Raw genomic sequence first — 23,598 nt, 5'->3', positions numbered from 1 at the left:
TTTGAGTGTAGGAAAAGAGGGGAAAAAAAGGGAAAAAATAAGAAAAGAGATGAGAATAAAGTCTTCCAGGTTTTATGTTAGCATGCAAAAGCTTTATATATTTTTATCTGTTGACACACAAATACCTGTGACCGTGTCCATCACTTTCTATACAGCTTAATGTCCTCTTAGCTTTCTCATAGATATTCATAACTTTAAACTTAAGAGATGACTCAAACCTGTCAGCTCTGCTTAGAGAATTAAGGTTCACTGCAGCAAGGTGACTCAAAGACACACACATACACAAACTCACACTGCTGGCTAGTTCACATGGGTCACAGTGGCTCACCAGGGAAATATCTCAGTGACTGCCCTTTCCTGTAATGCCACACACATAATAACTGAACAACCACAGTTTTAACAACGATGGGGCAACCCTCTCATCCGGAGAAACAATCAGGACATGATATAGGGTACAAGATGGGAGTCAAAGTGTCCGTGTTATCGTTACTGCCTGAAAACGTAGGTTGACTGAGGGCCAATAGGTGAGGACAAAAGAGACACACAATGAGCACTGATACGAGACAAAATAGCCGCCGTTTGGCCAAATTGAAAACCTGTCTAGATTCCGATTAGCAGAACGTAATTGTGAAGAAACTTTGTCAGTACAAGCCCCTTTAGATGTGTTAAATGGTCTTTTGTGAAGGCTTTATCTCAGTGTTACCCAGTTCAGTTTCACTCCAGGGACAGTGAGACGGCTGTGAGGAATGCAGGATTTGTCTGTTTGCTTCATACTGTCCAAGAAATGTTGAATTTAAATAAAGACATCAAGCGGAAAGATAACTGTAAAATAAAAAAAAATCATATTCATGCACCAGGCAGGCTACCCAAGCTGACATTTAGCACAACTGCAAACACACAGAAGATGAAAACACAGAACTCCAGACTGGTTCCAGTGCCTTGCAGTAGATCCCAGTTGACAGACATACTCAGAAAAATGCTTGGGGAGTAAATGCACATAAATCTTCACATGCTGAGAGTTGAGGCTACAGTCCAGCTTTCTTGCGGAGCCTCTCCAGAGTTACTGCTTAATGTAATGTTGATCAGGGAAAGCTTTCTCTGGTGAGGGCTAGATTCTACTTAATACATAATTCAGCATGTGGATGACTCAATTAGTAGGATGCCTCTGTAAGATTTACTTTTTCCAGTCAGCGGCACGCTATGCACTTCGTAAATTTCTACTAATAGCGGAACATGCGGGAGCTGACTGAGGAGGTTCCAGCTTAGTCTGTTTTGGAGGTACAATTTGCCTGCTTATAGCTCAGTAAATACAAGAGTTGGAAAAGAAGAAGCGTGTTCCTTGTGAGCATGCTCAAAAGTATAACATAACAATCACAAAATGGAAGTTTGTGTCGAAAGTATTTCTCACAACTTACACAGAATATCCAATCAAATGTGAGTTTGCCCCTCAAAGCATCTATTTTCCGAGTCATAGTGTGGCACAAGACAAACCTCACATGCTCTCTGCTTTTCAGATATTTGATCACACTATTAGATGCAGCTCCATGTGATTAATACTTTCTTTGTGAACCTTTTGGACAACCAAATAGGATGCTACAAGTGCAGTGAAGTTAATATGAGTTGATATGTGAGTACTAGAATGAGCTATTTTTAATTTTCTCCCAGTGGGGTCCAGACAGGGCTGCAGTATCCCAGCTCACTAAGTTTCTATTAAATGATTCACCAGTTAGTCCATGTAGGTTCATGTCAATAATTCAATAATAATGCAGTCTAAACAGAAACCAGAGCCTTTAAACGTAAACCGTTAAGAGTCAGGTTAAGTAAGCTTCACATCAGGTGCTTAGCTAGGTAAGTTTAGCAGGCTATGTGGCTTAGCCCCTGTGGTTGTCGCGCAAAATAGATGAACTCAATAAACTAACAGCAATTGTTTAAATTCGATCCAATTCAGTTCAATCAGACGCCAACAATCAGACGACCCCTGATGAGCAAGCACTTGGCGACAATGGGAAGGAAGATCTCTCTATTAACAGGAAGAAACCTCCAGCAAACCAGGGTCAGTGAGAGCGAGCTATCTGCCTGGTTGGGGGTGAGGGAAGTGAGACAGAACAAAAGACAAGCAGTGGAAGAGAGCCAGAGATTAATAATAACTAATTATGAGAAATAAAGATCCTGGACCTGGTGAAAGGGGATTTTTGGGCACTCAAACAGTGTAAGAACAGCTCTAAAGCAGCACCTAAACACATTTTGGTTTTGTTCAGAATCCGCTTAATCGGCTCCGAAAGTCTTATATGATCAGTGATGGTAGCAGAATTTGTTTGCACTTGGTGAATCTGTTTAACTTTGGATGCTCAGTGGTGCTGAAGGGGTTTCAAATCTTTAATTTATCGTTTAAAATATCCAATTATCGCATGTGCACTGAGAGATTTAGAAATATATTTGCAGCCCTGCTAGCTGAGCTGTTGGGAGCAAAATGTAACTGAAAATACATAGTGCTGATTAAAAACTTTTACTTTTAAATCTTTGAAAGGTCATGAAAAAGTAGGTCTTGACTGACACAGATTTAATACAAAAAACTAAAACTGTAAAACAAACTAAACGATCTTGATCTTCTGTATTAATATTCCAATATTATGCATGTTCTATTGTCTTTATTATCATGGTCATAGCGTATTTATGTATATACGTCTTTATGAATACTTCTTCCTTAACAAACTGGCCAATCTGAATAAAATTTTGTATGAACGTTATCACACATACAGTGATTATTAAAATCTATATGTAAAAAAAAACAAAAAACATCTATTTTACATCCAAATTGTTTTGACTTTGTTTTGATATCAGTTGGAGGACAATGTTGGAGCGGACTATAATCTTTTGTGGAGTGGAGATGAGAACATTACTTTTACTTTTATTGCATTTTATTTTTTTTGAGCATGATGGTAAAGTGTAAACTGCGCTAGATAAACAACTGCATTATGCTACAAACACAATTTCAGCTCTTCACAGACATCTACACAAACAGCATGCTAACACAAAGCTAGTGAAGAATCCAGAGTGACATTAAAGCTCAGTCTATTCTTACAGCAGCCCAGCAGCCAAAGCTCTTTAACAGGTAAGAAAGGCAGTGATGAGCCGTCAGGCTTGAATCCTCCTTTTCTGTTTCTACAGTAGAATCACAGTGGAGATCGTTTTGAAGTCTCTTTGGGCTGGTTTTTGTTGTTGGCTTTGTGTTCAAATCTAAATACCAAGAGAAAGCTGGTATGTACGCTCTCATTAGGCTAGGTACAGGGATTTGTGGTGTTGTCAATAAAAACTTCTATTGTTAACTTGTAAATATGTAACAATGCATTTCAGTCTTGTTATGGAGTAATGTGAAAGTATGCAATACGTAATCTAATGAACTGCTTTCTCACAGGAGTAGTTGAGTAATGTAAAGCAGTACTTTAAGAAAAAAGTAAATATCCCTTATTGAGAATCCCTGCAGTAATAAGAGCAGGATAAACACTATTTACTAATGAAAACTGCCAAGCAAACCTCAAAGGTGAATGTGTTAAACTGTTTTGTGAACATCACACTACTATTAGTGTTGTTACTCCACATCAATCAGGTATAGCCCAACACTGGAATCACTGTGCAGCTCACTGAGATGGACTAAAGACATAACACTGCAAAATCAATGGATAGTACCTCTAGAGCAGATCAGCTGCAAGGTTACATTTAAAAGCCTCGTGTCCTTGATTTAAACATCATCTTTCAGGTTGGCATTGGGCCCAATCATCAGATAAACTGGCCCGAGCAGCATTTAATAGGCCTAGTTTGTGATGCTATCTAGCACTGTGCTCTGCTTGTACTGGAGAGAGCTTATTCTAAGTGGTCATACTGAGAGGAGTTTCCCTCTAGAGGTATTCTGGCCTCTGCCTGGGTGGGCGACAGCCTGCTGCCTGCCCTCGTGTCACTACTGAGAGGCTTAAGACTGCCACATCAATACAGACATTAGAATGAAAGAAGGATTAGCCCAGGCTAGACTGGGCCTCAATGGACAGTGCTATGAAAAGCCATCTAAGAAGGCATTAGATCTAAAGTCGATGCAGTGAGTGTGTGGGGCCTCTTTGAAACCTTGAGTCCATAACAAGCTACTCACAAGCTGATCATTGAAGAATAAGTCAAAGCCATAAGGAGCTGAGTATTAATACATATGCAACAGTTTCTATTTATGCATTAATTTTCTGCCAGATTGATAAGGCTTCCTTTCCAAATAAAAACTCAAAATTGGCTGTGTTCTTAACAAATAAACATGAATGGCTTATATGCCAGGCAGACGTGATCGCAACACCCACACACACCCAAACAACCGAGGAGTTAAAGATGCCAGAAAAAGAGGAACATCGTCATTAATATAGGATAATAAGGAGATGGCTTATTTCTCTCCCTCTGCGCATTTGCTACCACGTGCCATCTTCAAAGTCTAAACATCACACCCCCCACGGCTCTGCTGCCTCAATCATTTCTTCTTGACGTGAAGAGGCAGAGGAGAGAGAAAGAAGGAGAAGAAGCCAATTCTTCATGGCTCCTCAGAAGTAGGGCAAGGATAGTCCCTGCAGGGGACTGGGGGTGGGGGTAGTCGCACGATTGAGTTGCCTGATTGGCTGGGCATGAGGTGATGTCATTTTTTAAGGTTGTGAGGGCCCTGCAGTGGAAAGACTGAAGACTTGAGGTTTGGAAAGGACAGAAACGTCCAAAGATCACCGGAAAGCTGCGAATATCTGATGGTTTCACACCAAAGATCATTCCACATCAAAGGGAACGGTTGTCAAGTGCAGCTGGCTTTAATTCAAAACTCACTTCAAATCCATCTAATTATAATGAGTGTTCCCCACTGCGCTTTAATGTCACATGCCTTTGGATGATAAGTGAGATCAGAAAAGATAAAACCCTATGAAATACAAAACGGGAATCTGGGTTCTCGTTATTCGGCTGCTTGTCGAGTCATTCGCTTCTGCACATCCATCACTGGTGAAATCTGGACCAAAATGTCCTCTACAAATGCACTCAGCGGTTAAACGCGGAAGTAAAACCATCTGATCGGGGTATTTATTTCATTATGGTAAGTGAACTGACTCGGATAAACTCACCAGACGCACAGTCCTCCTCGTCAGCGCCATTCTCGCAGTCTTTCTCCCCATCACATCTCCATGACAACGAGACACACTTGTTAGTTGATCCCCCACAGTCAAATTTCTCTGGAGGGCACGTCTGTTTGCCTGTGGGCAGAGATAAAAGAGATAGGGAGATTACTGTAGTTTTATGGTCCATAAAGGCAACAACAACAACTACTAGGAGACACAGCTGGACTTGATTTTTATCACCCCCACAATGCTCTTAAAAAAATTATCCAAAACTCCACCACCCTGGCCAATTGATTTTACTGCGTGGGCTGCCTCTCAAGAAACATGTAGGAAGATCATGAAATACAGCAAATGCACGGCTGGCTATAAAGCAAAAGCTCAACCCAGCCCCTCCTCCTTTTCCTGCCAATCTGCTCTAGTTGGCACAGGGTCGGTTTGATCCAGATTACAGTGCGTTTAATATGAAGCATGTTGTTAATTATACATGTTTGCTTACAGTGCAGCCTTAAGCCTTCCAGAAAGAAATCAGACGCGCGTGCAAATTATCGATCTTTTGGAGTGTTTTTATTATATTTAAAATGCCAATTAAAAGCCTTTTTGACACAGGGTACGATATGATGTTACCCTGCATCAGCTTCACTCATTAAACACACAGATATTGGTACAACTGTGCTTTAGTTGCTGGACATAGTGTGACAGAAGCTGTTTTAACCGTTTATCCACTTTTTTAAGTAAACTATTTATCCTCATTACCTTTTTAGCTAATTGTATTTTAATTCAATTAAGCATAATTCTTTCCACATATTCTGTCAACTCCATTAGCAATACAAGGTGTAATTTTCCAGCTACACATCATAGTTGGTATTTATATTCTTGCTGTACACAAACTGACAAACAATGGTATAACAGGATCCTGTGTGGTGTGATAAGTGAGAACAACATCCTTAACGAATACCAATTTAAGAAGCTAAAAAGAATCTCTGGTGCTGTCACCAGCAATGTTAGGTGTGAATTGCATTGTGGGTAATTGAACCAGAAAGTGAGAAAGTCTCCCAAGATTTTCAAACCAGGTCCATATAGTTAATCTCGTATTGTCAGAAAGCCGCCTTTATGATCAAATTGAATTCTTTTTATTTGATGGGGCGATCGTGGCTCAAGAGTTGGGAGTTCGCCTTGTAATCGAAGGTTGCCGGTTCGAGCCCCGGCTTGGACAGTCTCGGTCATTGTGTCCTTGGGCAAGACACTTCACCCGTTGCCTACTGGTGGTGCCAGTGTCCGGCAGCCTCGCCTCTGTTAGTGTGCCCCAGGGTGGCTGTGGTTACAACGTAGCTTGCCATCACCAGTGTGTGAATGTGTGTGTGAATGACTGGATGTGCAAAGAGCTATACAAATACAGGCCCTTTAATGTCAATTCAATATCCATCCATGCAGTCACCTATTCATCCATCCATTTTCTTCTGCTTATCTAATTCAAGGTTGAAGCCTATCCCAGCTGTCATAGGGTGAGAGGCAGGGTATACCCTGGACATGTCCCTAGTCTGTCACAGTGCTAACACATAGACAGACAACCATTCACATTTAAACTCACATAGATGGGCAATTTAGAATCACCAATTAACCTAACCCCACTACCTGCATGTCTTTGAACTGTGGGAAGAAGTACCTGGAGAGAGCCCACACAGACACCGCCGGAACATGCAAACTTCACACAGAAAGGCCGCGGCCAGACGGGGGACTACAACCCAGGACCTTCCTGCTTTGAAGCAACAGTGCTAACTACCGCACCACCATGCTGTCCTACGAATCCAATAATCAGAAGATTTTAACTATGACAATTGCATGTTAGTCCTTTTTTTAGTACAGTATATGTATTGCAGTGCCAGTATCACTATCATTTCAGCAACACAAATAAAATATAAAGCAGTTATAATTGTATTCAGTCACCCTGTATTGTGTTGAACACTTCAAAGTCACAGCAATACGGGTTATCAGAAACACAAATTTACTTACAAGGATCTCTAAAAAAATGGTCTTTAAATAATAAATATTATTATGCAGTTTGGCCACTGTGACTTCAACAGGAAGAAATGCAATAAAGGTCACATGAATCAAACTTTGGAAGCTACATATTCCCTGCAGCTAAATCTTTTGGGGCAAAAGGAGCAGACTACCTAACACTGGACACTACATTTTAAACTGAGTGAACATTGAACTATATAAATTACAAATAACAATAAGGTGTCACAACTAATGTCAATATGCTGATCCTGTTTGAAGCTATTTTTCCTCCAGAATGAGGAACTCCTCCTCATTGCAGTCTGCAGGGTTTCATTATCTCAGTTATTGCAACACGTCCAACTTCAGCAGGAGCTGAACTTTAATTTATTGGCTCCAACAGTTTTCCCTCTGAGTTTATTACACACCAGCAGCCTCAATTTACAGTAAAGTGAATGATCGTCTCCGAGGTGAGTTGTGCTCATTTGTATATAAACAACAATAGTCACTTCATTAATTACTCAGAATGATCTATTATCCCAGACATGGAGACAGGACCTGTAAGGATTGTTAACGATAATTGATGTGTGTGTTCTTTGTCAACTACACAGAAGATTACACTGAGGTACCGCCAGAAGCTTTCTTGATCCATCCATCCATCCATTCGCTTCCGCTTATCCTTTTCAGGGTCGCGGGGGGCGCTGGAGCCTATCCCAGCTTTCTTGATCATTTCTTACAATATAATGTCAGCATTTAAAACTATTTGTTTATTCTTACAGATTCCTTCCCTCTGAAAATACAGAAATGACCATGGTGCGTCACGTATTCATCTATTTTATTTGTAAAAATGCTGATACTTTTGTTGATATTATTTTTTAATGTGATGACAGGCGGGTCTCAACATTTGCCGCTCTCTCCTGACAGCTGGTGGCGGGGAGAGTGAGCAGGGAGGATGGCTGACACAGCAAGGTCCTCACCCCAGATGGAGAAAAAAAGTTTGCAGTCCAGTATTTTTAGGCTGTTTCTAAAGAGTGGAGCAATGACATTTACCTGCAATTGTTTTTCAGTCCACAGACAGTGCAGTGTGAGGTAAGTGGATAAAAAAGCTTACTTTGTCACTCGTCACTCAGCAACACAGACATGTAATAAACTAAAAAATATCCTAGATAAAGCCATGCTATTAGACTGGAATAAGTAGAAAATAAAAGGAGTAATCAGATATGGCCTCTTCTACCTCACAGCTCTGCTGTGCAAGAAGTCTGAAGGTGTACGAGCTGTGCAAAGCTTTTCATTCAATCATTATGTTCTGTGATATGTTTAATGAATCACACACTGTATGTGTTTCTTTTCACAGCCACCTGTCAAGGACTGATCACTGAAACAATTATAGCGGAGTAAAGTGAAAGAGCGAAAGGCTGGATCATAAAGAAATACATGAAACATGAAAAGATGAAAAAGCAGACAAGGTGGAATTTTTGGCAGAGGAAATAACATCCTGTATGAGGGAGCTGGACGAATGTCAGTCAAACAGAGAACATTTTTGAAAATGTTTTTTAAAAGTTAGCAGAGAGCAGCAAAAAAGTAGAGAGAGACGAAAGCGTCAGAGCATGAAAGAATCTATAAGAAGGGAGCTGTGCACAGAGCAAGACACTGTATATAAGGAAGAAGGGAGAGACAAACTGCTGCATGACCTTTCAGATTTTTATCCTGAAGCTAAATCAAAGCCATCCATACAAAGTAAGTGGAAGGAGATGAAGGAGGACAGGCAGGCAGAGCACAGTGTCGAGCAGAATGTGAATCCACCAAGCGGAGGGCGAGCTGTCCTGTCCTCTTAACTGATGACTCTTTAATGAAGCGTGAGCTCCACTCCTCCCAAATCCAAACAAAGAAACCAGACTTCACTACAACAAAGCAGTGGTACCTCACTGCTCATTGTGACAGCTACAGATTAGCGATTTTATAAAGACGCGTAATGAGATTTTTTTTTTGCTTGTAAAAGAGGCAACTTAATAAAAGCCAATTACTCACAGACAAGCTGAGAATCAGACTGTTGTTTACCATCTGAGTGAAAAATGAGGTTTCGTCTGCACTGTGTCATCTTGGCAGAAGATGCGTTTAGAATTTATCACCTTTTACAAGACCCAAAGGCTGCATTCACTTCAACCCTTCAATGGTGTAATAGCTTTATTTTTCCTTTTGATCGTCATAACTGACCTTGTTATTACTGACAGCTTTTTACCTGAAACTTGGCTTCGAATGGAGAAAGTGCAGAAGCTCTTCAATTTGTCAGCTGTCAGTGGGAACGATACTGTGATAAAAAAGGACTGAAAATGTATTCACCTGATTTGATATACTGAACTGCACCATCATAATGTTACATTACACAACAGCGTGCCATGCAAGTAATCATTTGTAGCACATTTGTATACACGGATGTCTCTTTTGCATATATGATAGCAGATAATGTATAGCATCGATTCATCCTGCAGCCAGCTCATGACAGCTTTGTAAATATGCACTCAGCTTATTGTGAAAGCATGTCTACCTAATATAGATGGTTGCTGTTTGTAACGTGTTCCAATTAAACCCTAGAAATCATCATTCAAAATGTAGAGATTTTTCAGAAGCCTGTTTCTAGCCCTCTACTCCAAATGTCAGTGCTAAAAAGGCTTTGATGTGTGCATCCATTCGGCTCTATGTGCTTCAGGTGAGGTCTCAGGCATTAGCACCTGTGTATGTCAGTGTTGGGGGCTCTGATGGTGAGGAAGATAACGCAGTCATTCTGGCTCAGAGCTAAAAAAGACAGCAAAAAAAGCTCAGATACCGTGAGTCATTCTCAGATTCACTGCTTCATTAAACTGGGTTAGCATGGCCGTGTGAACTTGAATTATAGAGTTGGTACAGCAGAGAACATGCTTGCTTCTGGCCGACTACAAGATGGGAAACTGTTATTTTCAGTAACGTACATTAGCAAGTAATGAGCTGTGGCATGCACTATTGCTTTATATTAAGTGCTGCTGTGCTCCCTGACTGTTACCTCATCAGTTAAATAAAGCCAGAATAATACGGTAAAATTAAATAATAATAAATATTGGTACTTTATTTTATTTTTGGTATTTTAATATTTTGGTGTCAAATCCCAGCAGATAGTGGATGGTGGGTAGAGGGTGAACTAGTTTGGATGCCATCATAGAGCTAGCACGTACAAAAGACCATTTACAGCAAGCCAGATTTTAAAAAAAAAACAACTACATGAGTGGATTTATAAACTTGGTATATTTGTCCTTCAAATGGGATTACTGCCAATATTGCACATCTTCACCTTGTTCATATTTCTCAAGGACTTAAACTGTGACTTAGTGAGATTTTGGGAAACTGTGATAGACCTTTCTCTTTTCATTTTGACACACTAAAGAAAAATAGAGTAGAACTACTGAGCTCGTTTCAGTTCTAAAATTATATTCTTGCATTTACAAATAAACCACGATGCTGGAACTTGGTGCAGCCTTAGTTCATCCACTGTCTAAAAAATGGTCATTTTGCTTCTCTCCCTTCAAGCAGCTAAAATGGCTTAAGCCGACTTCTTCCGACTGGTTGTTCCTTGTAAACAGAAGGTTTACACAGCAGGTGAGTGAGGCTGCTGTGCTCACAGCGAGAGCTGTGTGCCTGACACGACCATGTTACGGATATCCTTGATAAACCTAAAACCTAAGCTTTCTGCTCATAGGGATTACTTGCACACATGCTCATGATAAGCATCCAGTCAAACCACAACTGTTTGAGTCTAACTAAGGTGAAGTGCAACTGTTTCCTCTTATTAAGTCTTGGGACTGTGTAATACAGAAAGTAACTGCAACATGGATAAAAATATAATTCTTTAAATCCTGGAATTATCAGACTCTGTTAAGAGTTAAACCTCACAGCAGCTTGCAAATGAAGCAGCTATGACAACAAACCCACTTTTAAAACTGGCAAATCGCTAACAAAGTATAAAAAAGACAAAGGGATCAACAGAGCAAAACAACACACAAATACGTACATACTCAGCATTTATGAAGTCCTTTCTAAACAGCCTAAAGTAAATCTACCAGCAAGTACTTTTTCTTCATAACTAACGATACAAGGCAATTTAAATGATTCAATTAATAGCACGCAGTATAAGTAATTCCAGTTTCCCTACTATAAAGTCAATAAATAAGCCATGCACTGTTATTAACTCCCACAGAAAAAGCTCAATATCTACAAAGTGGTTTGTAGAAGAAAGTTTTCATCAAAACCTCCTTCAGAAAAATATCTATAATCCACTCAGAATACTAAATTAAGAACACAATATTGTGGGTTTAAAGGGGAGAGTTCTACCTGTCTGAACAATCCACATTGTTAAATATGCAGCATTTCAAGGTTCTGTCACCTCATATTCAAAGAATCCCAAAGGAAGAGGAAACACTGTGAATGCCTGTCAGTTTTCAGAAATTTAAAAGCAGAGAGGACAAACAGACATGCAGAATCAAGTTGGTCTCAGCAATATTGCCAGAAATCACCAAGAAGCAAGCATTTCCTTCCTCCCCTTATATCCTAAAAGAGTGTCTCTGGTGGCTGAGAGTGCATAAAATGTCACTGCACTGGTGAGGAAGCAGAGAAGCAGCTGCACATCTGCAGGGGCCAACTTCCATTTTGACTACACATTAATCTAATACAAAAACTGTGAGCCCTGATGCTTCACGTGCTCCTCCAAAGAGTCATGATTCTTTTTTCAGGGCTTGCAAGTAACTAACTCTGTGTGGCCCAAATTTGAATTCTTAATACAGCAGTGTAAACGCTACTCCAGCGTGTAATTGGGAATCCAGTCAGTGAGCCAGAATGATTCTGGCACAGATGTCCGCAGCACGGATGAAAAAATGTCTTAGTTATATACATCTGCAAAGTTGACTGTACATCTGCGAGCACATGAAACTGAAACAGAACATACAGGAGAACTGGGCAGGAGATCTGAATGAAAAACAAGACGAAGGCTTTCTGTGAGTATAACTTGCCTGACTCATCAGGCAAGAGAATAACCGAAGCATGATGTTTTAAGCTGTATGCCGTGCTATGTGTAAGGAAACTGTGTAAAAACTGCAATGCTGTGACTGCTCTCTGCTGTTTATATAATGGTAAATTGTATATCTCTGTCACATCGAAGATTGAATGCAGTCTGTGTGAAATTGCAAGCTTCTGTTTGTTGTTAGACTTTAGTGCAGCCTAATTGACTGATACATGTGACGCTTCTGATTTCAAAGTATAACATGGAAAAGGAATGTTGATCAAAACACGGATGTGATGAGTTTGTTTTTTCATCTTTACCCTATTCAGGAAAAAGAAAAAACACGCTGACTGTTTTTTTCATTGGTTTTTTTGCCAACTGATGTAAATTTCTCATTATAGGGTTGTAACTGTATCAAGTGAATGGCACAGATAAGTACTTTACCAGTGAAACAAGGTTAATGTGACACCTGATACGGCAGCCACTCAAGAGCGGGTTGTTTGCTGTTGGTTAAGATGCTCCGTGCATTTTTGAACAATGTCCATCCTTGAGTCTTTCTTCGTTCCGTTTTCAGAGTGATAATGACACAGCTGGATTTACTCAAGCAGAAAAACAGCTGTGATGAAGAGGCTCTCATTAGCAATCCTTCTGTTCAGGATGTAGGCCTGATCTGACGCTTCTCTTCTGAACATATAATCAGCAGGGCTGCGGGCTGCAGGGTAAGCACGACCTGAAATGCAGGAAGAAGGATGTTTCCCTCTTCCTGCACATGAAGTATCAGTCTAGACTGGCAAAAATAATATATTACAAAGAAATAACCTTTTTTTTTTTGGAACAGGTTTTTGTTTGTAGAGAAAAGCAAAAAAAATGCAACAGCTGATTTTTTTTTCTATTACATAATCTGAATCCATATGGGATTTCCATATAAATGGCTTTCTTCTCAACCCAGATCCTTATCTCTTTATTCTGCAGCCAAGAGATGAATCCTTCCTTCATTTATCTTTAATTGGATTTCCAATATAAACTTGTTATCCATCAGAGATCCCTTCGTGCCTCCCTCCTCGCATTCAACTTTTCAGCAAGTGACATTAGATGCTCTGCTAGGCTGCTTCATTATTCATCAAACCGACTCACAGCCAAAGAAAAATGTAACAAAACTAGAATGAACGTCCTCTGAAAGATTCCTTTGGCTTTTTCTTTCATTTATTCCACACTCATTTGGATTCACTTTAACACCATCCCTGTCAGGCTCAGGAGGGACTCGGAGTCAGACCGTCACTAAAGTTCACGTTTTATTTACACACACAGACACCAGGTGCGAATATATACAGGTGAGGGGGCACAGGAAGAGGGTCTCCGGGAAGCACAGGCACGGGAAGAAGAGGGCTATGTACAAAATCCACTGAAGCTCAGGTAGCTCGGACTCTGCGCCGTGGAGAGGCGGCTGCAGGAGATGCTTTTTAAATTCCCCTGGCTGGTGGACTCCCTTAATGCAGTGGTCCTGGACTTCCTACTTTCCACCCTCCACCTCCACTCTCCTCCTCAGGCTGCCAACCAGCTCGGACAGCTGGTGGATTCACTGCCTGAGACGCCGGCCCCGACGCCGACACGGAAACGACGTTCGCGCCGCCAGCGTTCCTCACCGCAGCTAGATCCACAGACATCTCAACAGCCGGCTGTGGTGAGTCATATGGACAATTCATCGTCACTCACCTCAACTGTTTACTCTGGGGCTATGTTTATACGGTCAGCTGCCCGTCCGCTTTCGGCTCAGTTACCTGCTCAGCAGCCACCTGTAGCTGCGGCACAGCCAGCTGCCCAGCCGGTAGCCAAAGCGCAGCCCGCGGCCCAGCTGGTCGCTGTACCACAGCCTATTGCCCAGCTAGTAATCCAGCCGTCACCTGCTGAATCATCCCCCGCGACATCTACCTCACCGCTTACCGTTTCATCCTGTTCACCGTCCACATCACCCGCTCAGCCATCTTCTCCACCAGCAGCAGCCTCCATTCCACTACCCACTCCAGCGGCCTTGTCCGGAGAGAGCGACCTCACACGCGTCCAACGCCTGATGGACTGGGTAGCTCACACCACCAACACAAGGGCAAGAGTGGTGGGGTTAAACGCCATCGAGGCAATCCTGGTGGGAAATCCCTACCTCGGCCAGCTTAAGGGAGTTTCCGCCTGCCTTTGCACCCTGCATAAGGCCCGGGGGGTAGTGCAAGCTTGGGAAACCACAGACTTCGTCCAGCAGCAGCAGGAGCTCAGCGAGCCGGAGGAGCCCGCACCGCCTGCTGAGGAGCTCAGCGAGCCGGAGGAGCTCGGCATGCCCGAGCAGGAGCTCAGCGAGCCGGAGGAGCTCAGCATGCCCGAGCAGGAGCTCAGTGAGCCGGAGGAGCCCGCTCTGCCAGCTGAGGAGCTCAGCATGCCCGAGCAGGAGCTCAGTGAGCCGGAGGAGCCCGCACCGCCTGCTGAGGAGCTCAGCGAGCCGGAGGAGCTCAGCATGCCCGAGCAGGAGCTCAGTGAGCCGGAGGAGCCCGCACCGCCTGCTGAGGAGCTCAGCGAGCCGGAGGAGCTCGGCATGCCCGAGCAGGAGCTCAGCGAGCCGGAGGAGCTCAGCATGCCCGAGCAGGAGCTCAGTGAGCCGGAGGAGCCCGCTCTGCCAGCTGAGGAGCTCAGCATGCCCGAGCAGGAGCTCAGTGAGCCGGAGGAGCCCGCATCGCCAGCTGTGGAGCTCAGCATGCCCGAGCAGGAGCTCGGCGAGCCGGAGGAGCCCGCTCTGCCAGCTGAAGAGCTCAGCGAGCCGGAGGAGGAGCTCTCGCTGCGAGCAGAGGAGGAGCTCTCGCTGCCGGCCGAGGAGGAGCTCTCGCTGCGAGCGGAGGAGGAGCTCTCGCTGCCGGCTGAGGAGGAGCTCTCGCTGCCGGCCGAGGTCAGCGGACCGGAGGGACCTCCACGTCTAGCGCGGCCTCCTCGCCGTCCACGTCCGGTGCGTCCACGTCAGCGATCGGCGCGTCATGGACCTGGTGCCACGCCTCGCTGTTGCTCACCGGAGCAGCGACGTTGCCATCGGACCCGTGGCAGGCCACCAGAACCAGGCCACTCCTTCCCCACTCCTTCCACGGTGTGCCATGCCACACCGTGACACATTGTATATATACAACCCCCATTCTAATGAACTCGGGACATTTGTGAAATGTAAATAAAAACTAAACCATTTGCAAATCTCATAAGCCCATACTTTATTCATGGTAGAAGACAGAAAACATCAGATCTTTAAAATGAGAAAATGTACAATTTCAAGAAAAATAAAAGCTTATTTATAGCCACAAAGTTTTTGTACACTAGAACACAACAAAAAGAAAAAATCCATCTAACATCATTAGCCAACACTAGCATTATAAAATACACTGAATGACCCTGATATGTTACAGTAGAACAACTGATACTGAGCTCATGATCATGAAAACTGCTGCTGCAGTTTGCTCGCCTCTGCTCAAAACCTTGAATAATGAAGCTCAGATTACAGCAAACACAGAAGTGTGATGAAACAAATCTTACTTATAGAACCTTTAAACCCCTCATGGAAAAACGAACCACAAAATTGAATGCATGAAGGCCACGAAAGAAAACACAATGTTTGCCAACGTGAATTGGCCAACACCAACTCAGATGTTTAAATAATCCAACCAGCTCATAAAGACAAAGTGAAATCATCAGTGCACTCCCCAAAAATATGTTCAATGAATACAGTAAGTAACTGAGGTTTCAGGAAAATAGTCACCTTACTTGGAGGAAAGATTATCCCCTTGCTCGGTTATTTCTCCAAAGTGGCAATACTGTATGCAAAACGAGGGCTGTTGAGGACTTTGTTTTATTCACATCTATCATGCAGGTACAATGAAAGAGAAATTTTTTATATGTAGCTTGTAGGAGATGTACTTAGGCCACATGAATAAACACCTTATTTAATAAAAGAACTTTTCATTAACTGGCACGTACCACAATGTAAAAGTGAACACAGTTCCCCATTGATTTATTTTATGCTAATTTATATATTTTTTTATTGTTCTTCTAAGACCTGCACTTTATGTAGGTAAAAAAGAGGGACCATTTTTTAATGCAAAGATCTAACACAAACTTAAAATGAATGTGAATGTGTTATGTTTACATGAAAGTTCAAATAAACTCAAATCAATGATTAATTGTGACAAATAACTGTGATCTCAATATAATTGTTATTATCATTTTGATCATAATCATACATATAAACATATTATGTGCTGATTCTGTAATGTTTAAACTCTAATACAGTTTTATTATTAATGTAATATTACTGAGGATATCATTTGCCCAATGAACAGATTTTTGAAGCTATATTCCGTTGTGCATTTATTCTCTACCTCTTCTTAAGAGCTTATTATGCATGAGTGAGGTTATTTCTGTGCTTTGTCTGATGTTTGACCCCAAGAGAGTCTCAAGCAGCAAGGGGAGAAAGAGAAAATTATCAGTCAAAGACGGAAAACAATTAACGGGCTCAAGCCTCCCACACTTGAGTCCCTGCTTGGATATCGAGTCAACTCACCTTACGCTGTCAGTATCCACGTGTGGGAGAGTGAGACTGGCAGGGTCTACAAGTGAGCCAGCCAGATGTCCCAGGTTCTAACAGCTTGGCAGAAAACGAATCAAGGCCTTTATTGCACTCAGCATCAGACACTGCTGAATACTGAAGTGCGTGGGCGAGTGGAGGCAGGGGGGATAACTTAACTGCCATCACAGCCATGATAACGAAGGAAATTAAAAACTTGAGTACAGGTTTAACAGCAGGCAACACCACAAAGAAGAAGGTGTGATTTAAATGCAGCACACAAAATACCCCCAAAACCCCACTAGCAATATACTTTGCTAGCCACGCCTTCTTTTTTGCACAGTGCCAATGAGTCTGACTGACGTTACAAGTCGCTGGATAAGTTTAAGTTAATATTAAAAACAGTGAACTGTTTTTTGTAGTTTTGATGCAATTTTCGCATTGACATAATTAAAGTCCAATATGGCACAAACACAAACTACACCCAAAGTATCCAGAACTATTTCTTCCTCCCAGGAACTCCAAAGAACTAAAAGCTTCCTTCGGGCCACTGACTGCAGTCCCAAACTGCGACATGGAAATTTAGACAAATCAGTCCACTGATGGTAGAATTTTACAAAAACATATAGTCAGAACTTGACTTTCTTTATCTCTTTTTTGTGTCTGTATGAAAGATTGTACCACACATTCTTAGTGACAGGGTGATGGTGGCCCTCTGACAAAACTTTGACAGTCTGGCACCTTCCTTCCAGGCTGTTTGGATGCATTTATTAGCCTTTTAGAACACTACCACTGTGAAACAACCTCTAGTTCTGTGCATTAATTGACTAAACTTGGCTTGACTTGGTGTGTACAACGTTCATAAAGTGACCATGAAACCAGCTGTGCTATAAAACTAAGTTGAAACCAAATTTCAAATTGATCTTGATGGTGAATGCTAAATGGTCTGGTTCTTGAATTCAAAGTGCTTTATACTACAAGTAATGTGATCAGCTGAATGATGTCACTTACTGCAAGTCTCCTCTGCCTCATCGGACCCATCCGGACACTCTGGTTCCCCGTCACAGCGCCAGCGTCCTGGGACACACTGCCCATTCAAACAAGCAAACTCTGCTGGGGCACATGTTTTCCTGGCTGCTCAGACAGAGAAGCACAGACAGAGCAGAAAAGAATCAAGACAGGATGTTAGAAAAATAGTTAAAGCCATATATAGTCTGCAGCAGAACTTGATTTCTGTCATGAAATTGGTAGAGTTATCATAATCCCTGCAATTATTCCCTTCATCAGAGATCAGTCTCATCATTTCTTACATTATTCCTGTGCAGTTCTCTATAGTGCATGCTCTCCTTCCAGATATCCTCCACTAATTATCTACACTTTCCCCATTTTCTTGACTTTTATTCATTGCACTGCCTCTCCCTCCGCGTTCTTCCTCCCCCTCCCTCAATCTGCTGATCTCCAAAAACAGTCTAATCTCTCCTTCAGGTTTTCCATCACAGAGCAGTGAAATGGATGTTGATTGCCGAACACTACAAGCTCAGGGAGGTTAAACCTTTTACCTCGCAAACCTGTTTATGATGGAAAGTTACATGCCAGCAAGGCCACGGGCTGATAAACATGTCAGGCGTGCTGAGAATTGGAAATCAAAAATAAACACGAGTCAGGAAAAAAGGCCTGTTTAAGCAAGAAGAAGAAAACTTTCACCAACAGCCGAGAGCTTTTCACTGTTACCATCCAAAAAATTCTCATCAACTTTGTTTAAAGTGTAACGTAAAACATGAACTCTTGACACAGATACACACACACACACACACACATAAAATAACATTTTTAAAAAGTACTCTCCACTCGTAGCACCTAAGCTGCTAGTATTGCAAGAGAGTCGGATACAGGCAGAGGGCAGAGCCATTCAATTTCCTCAGCTGGACCTGTGCTACAGTCTAATAAATCACTGGCTAAAAGCCCTCAGCTGCGATCTGTGGTGCTGTTACACTGCCACGACTGTTTCAAAGCTGGCTCCAATGTTGGCACTGATGTTTCAAATTAGATATAGCATTTAGAGTTGTCCTGGGAGCTTAAATCTAGCTGAGGGGCTGTAAAGAAATAGAGAAAGATATTTCAAAAGGCTTTCCTAGCAGTGCTCCTACTACTGCAGCTTCTTTCTTGACCTTGGTTTTATTTGCTGTCGTCAAACATTGGGCAAAAAAGGTTTCTCTTGATGTCCGACATTTCCTTCTCTATGCCACAGCTATAACAAACCTTTAGGTCAAACACTGTGAAGGACTTCAACTTCAGCTCCTGCACCACGAGCAATATGCCTGTAGTTCCAATTAAGAGGTAAGATGAGTCTTTAAATTTAAACCTCTCTTTGAGCATGTGTAAATAATATCCTGCTGTTTCCCGGCAAAATGAAATTCCCAAATTGTTGGGGAGCAATGGTAGAGGAGCAAGAGTAACATTTAAACTGCAAGCACATTCCTGGGACACACTGCATTACTTTACAATGTATTGCATCATGTACTGTAACGTAGCATCATGCATCGTATACTGAGCAGTGTGCAATTTGCATGCTCGGTCCTGTGTGTGCACTTTTATGGATGACAACCTGTGAAGTATTATATTATTTAAATTTACCACCAGATGCTGTCTGTGTCCTTTACAAATTCACTTTGGGAGAAAAGGTGGATTTTATCTTAGTGCTGACACTGATATGCACACTTACCGTTGTGCTGAAGAGTGTATGTTACTCAGGATAAACTATGGCAGCGCCTGAATATTTCATAGTATTCATTTGTGGGGTAGGTGTTCAATGTTGTTTTTCACAATCCATCAGAGCAGCGTGCAGCAGGTTGACTGCACACCCATCTCAAAGCAGTCAGCTGTCACCAAGAAGCACTTAAATAGGAACCTGCTTGTCTCTAATGTATTGTAATTGTAAAACCTGTTAATTACCCCGTTCTCCAATTTCTCCTGCGCCTATAGTCGGCGTCAAACCAGTAACAACTCAACCCTGCTGACGTTATTAGAGGAAATTATTAAGTGTGTAACAGGGTCGCTCCAATAAACATGCATTTCAGCAGTGAGTGTGTTTATCACAGACCGCTGTCTCATTAACTTGAAAAAATTCTAAATTAACATTCGTTCTCGCCTTTTCTTGCAAAACGTTATGAGCTGACCTTATTACATTACTGAGAGAAACACTCCCCTTTCTCCACGACTCCCCCTCTCTACTGCTTTTGTTCTTTCAACCCTAGGTCATTCCTTCCTTTTTTCTCAGCCTGTGTAAATCCCAGGCCTCTAAGTTTACCACAAAACAAAGCAAAAACCCTTTGATGGTTATTTTTCTTGAGTCGCTTAAAGTGTGCTGGTTTTCCAGAGCGGTGCTTAAGTAGCTTAAGTGACACACGAGTCCTCATTAGTAATGTGGGCTTTCACTAAAGGTGAAGACAGACAATATGTGGCAAACAGGGGATTGTGATATCCTTTTAACCCATCTTCCCCTCAAGTGTATAAACTCATTAGCAGTGTGCGCACATCACTTTTAAAGATGCAAACTGTGTGCTTCCTGCAACACACATGCATATTTCTAAAATATATCATCACTCATGTAGGTTTGGCAGGGTAAAGAAGGAAAAGGAACACACAGGGTACCCACGGGCACAATACAAGCTTTAAAGGTACCACACCTCCTGCGACAGAATAATTAGACTCATAAGATCTTCCCTACAAATCCTCGAAAAAGCCACAGTACAGTGAATGCTTTATTCAGTACCAAGTTGAACATTTTTAACTTCCCAAACAAACCTTTCATTCCTCTGCATTCAAATCTCTGGATGGGTATTAATACCGTGTTAATTAGTCTGACTCCCATGAGATGAACGAAAAGAAAGATGGGGCAGGATGAGAGCGTAAGGCTCTGTGGTATGCTGGTTAAGGGTGTACTTAAGACTGTTTTTGATCGCATGACAAAGTCTTTGAAAATCTCACACTGATCCAGTATGTGGCCCCTCCAGGTCAAGCGTGCCCATGTCATGCAGTTTCTTGCTGAGATGCTGAGCTTCTTACTCAGTACAACTGAGCCTGCGACTCATTTCAGTCAAGGTCTACAGGGGCCATGGTTCACTTGGCAATAATTACTTAGGCCAGCTCATGCCATCTGCTTGGAATGACTTTCTGCTTTAATTAGGAAACATTTTAAAATGTTAGGCTCGTGGGGCGTGGGGACCATGAGGGTGGGCTGAAGGGGAAAGTGACAAGGGAATCAGGAGGTAGGCCATTAGATGGAAAGCTGAGAAATAACAAGTGAATAATAGCGACAAAGACTAATGGTGACAAACAATAATAATACTTTATGGATCCCTAATGGACACTGTTTAGGAACAGGCAATATTACTGTACTGCATTTGCCAAAGAAAGCACTTACTGAACTTAAATCCCCTTGACATGAATTACACACAACTACTCACATGCATTGCAGAGCTACACGCTGAAAACAGTACATCTCTTTGTTTAAGTATAAATGGCAGACAATTACACAGAGGCACGCCTCTCGTGCATCTGAGAAAATTCAAAAACAAAAGCAATCCAGTGTCGTTTGATTCTCGTGTCGTGAGCATTACAAATGGGACGTGACACAGGGAGAATGAAGGTGCTGTACAGGGGAGTTCACCCAGCCATGTTATGTCTCCTAGAGGAGGTACAGTGGGAAGGAGCTCTATGCTCTGGCAAACCCACCTGGAACCTCCTCCTCTGAGGCTGATGTTGTCAACATTTCACTGCTCCAGTTCCTTTTCATCTTTCTTAAAAACCATTCAAGTGGATGTGTTTGGCAGGCCTCTATGAAGTATTGGTTTTGCTGTTACATTTGGCTGATGCTGAGCCTTATATGAATAAGATATAAGTCAGTTTGGCTCACTGCTGATGTGACTGATATATGATTTTCCTCAGCGGTGGGGGTGTTAGTGTATAAATTGCAATGAAATATGCTCTATCATGCCTTGAGGAGCTTCTAACAAGCTTTAAACTTTTTATTTTTTTATTTTTTTTGCTTTTAATGTAAGATAGCTACATGGCTAAAAAGATAGCAACGACATGGTTGGTCACTCAACTGGCCCAACATGTTGGCCTGGAAAGGATTTCCCCCCTCTTTGTGTTCCTATTTCAATTTTAAATTTTAAATTCCATCTCCAGGCAACATCTTTTACCTGCAAAACTAATAGTATTTTTGTTACCCGAGTGTCATGTCAGTGCTGTCATGTTAGCATCTCAGTTTAACAAGCTAAAAGTTCGCATAGCTGGATAAATAAGCATTTAGATTTTAGATTCTGAAATTACAAGGCTCATGAGCACTGTTGGCTAATGGCTAACTAAGCTTCATGCAGTTGCTAGCATAGTAATAAACTCTTTCTATTCTCCCTTTAACTCTTCTTATTGTCAATTTCACAAATGAACGGCATGACTATATTGTCAGAATCAGGCCAGATCTATAGATTATCTAGATTAATATGGCATTTGAGACTTCATCTCGTGGACGGCACATTTAGCCACCACCATGTTGTATTTTTTAGAACGACATGTGACAATATTTGGTTGAGCGGGCGCTTCCCAACTTGGCTACCAAGCTGCATCTAGAAGCTGTACAGGTGCAGAGATGCACATATTGGCTATAATGCTAAAATACTAACAAAACACTAGAATTTCACTCACAGAACTCACAAAACTGAGTCACAAACTATACCACACAAGCCATGTTATTAGTCAAATCTGCTGGAAAAGCTACAAAATTTAATTCAAGTATCCACATATATGATTTTTAAAGGGCTCCATAGAGGTTAAAACAATTTTAACATGGAAGTCTATGGGGATTGACCACCTTTCGGGGCCAGCCTCAAGTGGCACGTAGAGGAACTGAAGTGTTTGGCGCTTCTGCACTGGCTTCTATTTCAGCCCTATAAGCAGCCCACTGGTCAGAAGATGTTTCACTGAGGCTTGTTGTCATGTAGCAAACATGAGACAATCATCACCAGACAGTCTCATTACTAAAAACACTTGGCTGGTAAAGAAGCTAATCTTTCTTCAGCAAAATCGAGCATGGCAGAGACTTTGTGTTAGAGACCTGACAGGTTCAAAACTGTTTAATATCTGATCTTACTGTGTAAGCGATTTGTATTTTCACATGTACCTCTGTTGGGAAATTGGGAAGAAAAGTGTAGCTTCAGCAGATATGTGATAACATCTTATAACCCCAATTCAAAAAAAAGACCAGACACTATATGAAAAATTTTAAATAAATACAGAACTCAAAGATCTGCAAATCTCATGAGCCCATATTTTATTCACAATAAAATATAAAAACACCAAATGTTTAAACTGAGACATTTTACTTTTTCATTGAAATATTAGCTAATTTTGAATTTGATGTCTGCAATATATTTAAAAAAAAATGAGACATGGCAACAAAAGACTGGAAAAGTAAGTGGTAATTTAAAAAAATAAACAGCTGGGCAAACATCTTGCAACTAATTAGGTTAATTAGTAACAGGTCAGTAACATGACTGGGTATAAAAAGAACATCTTAGAAAGGACAAGCTTCAAAGATCCAGTTTACAAAAAGCTGGATGTCCTTGGTCTTCATGCCCCCAGGATGGTTTTATGGTCCTGCAAACGCATCTGTTCACATATACTTTTCAGCCAGACAGAGTGGGGAGATGAGTTTTCAACCACCCGAGACTCTCCGGTGCAATTCTCCAAGATCCTGACTGCACGTTGTCGGATGCAGGTGACTTGAGCGACTGCTGAATGTTGACTGATTGACAAGTGGGCTGGAACAGAAAGGGGGGCGACAGCGGAGTTCACCAGAGCGCCACCAAAAA

The 23,598-nt window shown here is 41.9% G+C and overlaps 2 protein-coding genes across 7 annotated transcripts in view; one reads left to right on the top strand and one right to left on the bottom strand.

The window, feature by feature from the left end:
- The window catches only part of LOC146688123 (low-density lipoprotein receptor-related protein 8-like), a 90,894-nt gene that overhangs the window by 41,187 nt on the left and 26,109 nt on the right, over positions 1–23,598 (bottom strand). For all 6 annotated transcript variants that reach the window (XM_085438544.1, XM_085438539.1, XM_085438541.1 and 3 more), the window contains 2 exons: positions 17,738–17,860; positions 5,133–5,261 (listed from right to left, as the gene is read on the bottom strand). In XM_085438544.1, coding sequence (XP_085294670.1) covers positions 5,133–5,261; positions 17,738–17,860 — 252 coding nt within the window. The remainder of the gene's footprint in view (positions 1–5,132; positions 5,262–17,737; positions 17,861–23,598) is intronic.
- Positions 12,726–15,283, top strand: LOC146688124 (uncharacterized). Its single transcript, XM_085439385.1, has 3 exons — positions 12,726–12,803; positions 13,562–13,942; positions 14,039–15,283. The coding sequence occupies exons 1-3, from the start codon at positions 12,726–12,728 to the stop codon at positions 15,281–15,283; spliced, it is 1,704 nt and encodes a 567-aa protein (XP_085295511.1).

Source organism: Copadichromis virginalis, linkage group LG18 (genome assembly GCF_057382275.1).
Source record: "Copadichromis virginalis isolate Kocher_CV1m ecotype Utaka linkage group LG18, C_Virginalis_male_GT1.1, whole genome shotgun sequence".
NCBI lineage: Eukaryota > Metazoa > Chordata > Actinopteri > Cichliformes > Cichlidae > Copadichromis > Copadichromis virginalis.
Note: the sequence above shows the minus strand (reverse complement) of the source record. Positions and strands in the feature narration are given on the sequence as shown.

Coding starts and splice junctions, on each gene's coding strand:
- LOC146688124 (XM_085439385.1), top strand. CDS start 12,726: ATGACACAGCTGGATTTACTCAAGCAGAAAAACAGCTGTGATGAAGAG. Junction 12,804..13,561: donor GCAATCCTTCTGTTCAGGAT/GTAGGCCTGATC, acceptor AAGCTCAGGTAG/CTCGGACTCTGCGCCGTGGA. Junction 13,943..14,038: donor CTGCTCAGCAGCCACCTGTA/GCTGCGGCACAG, acceptor CTAGTAATCCAG/CCGTCACCTGCTGAATCATC.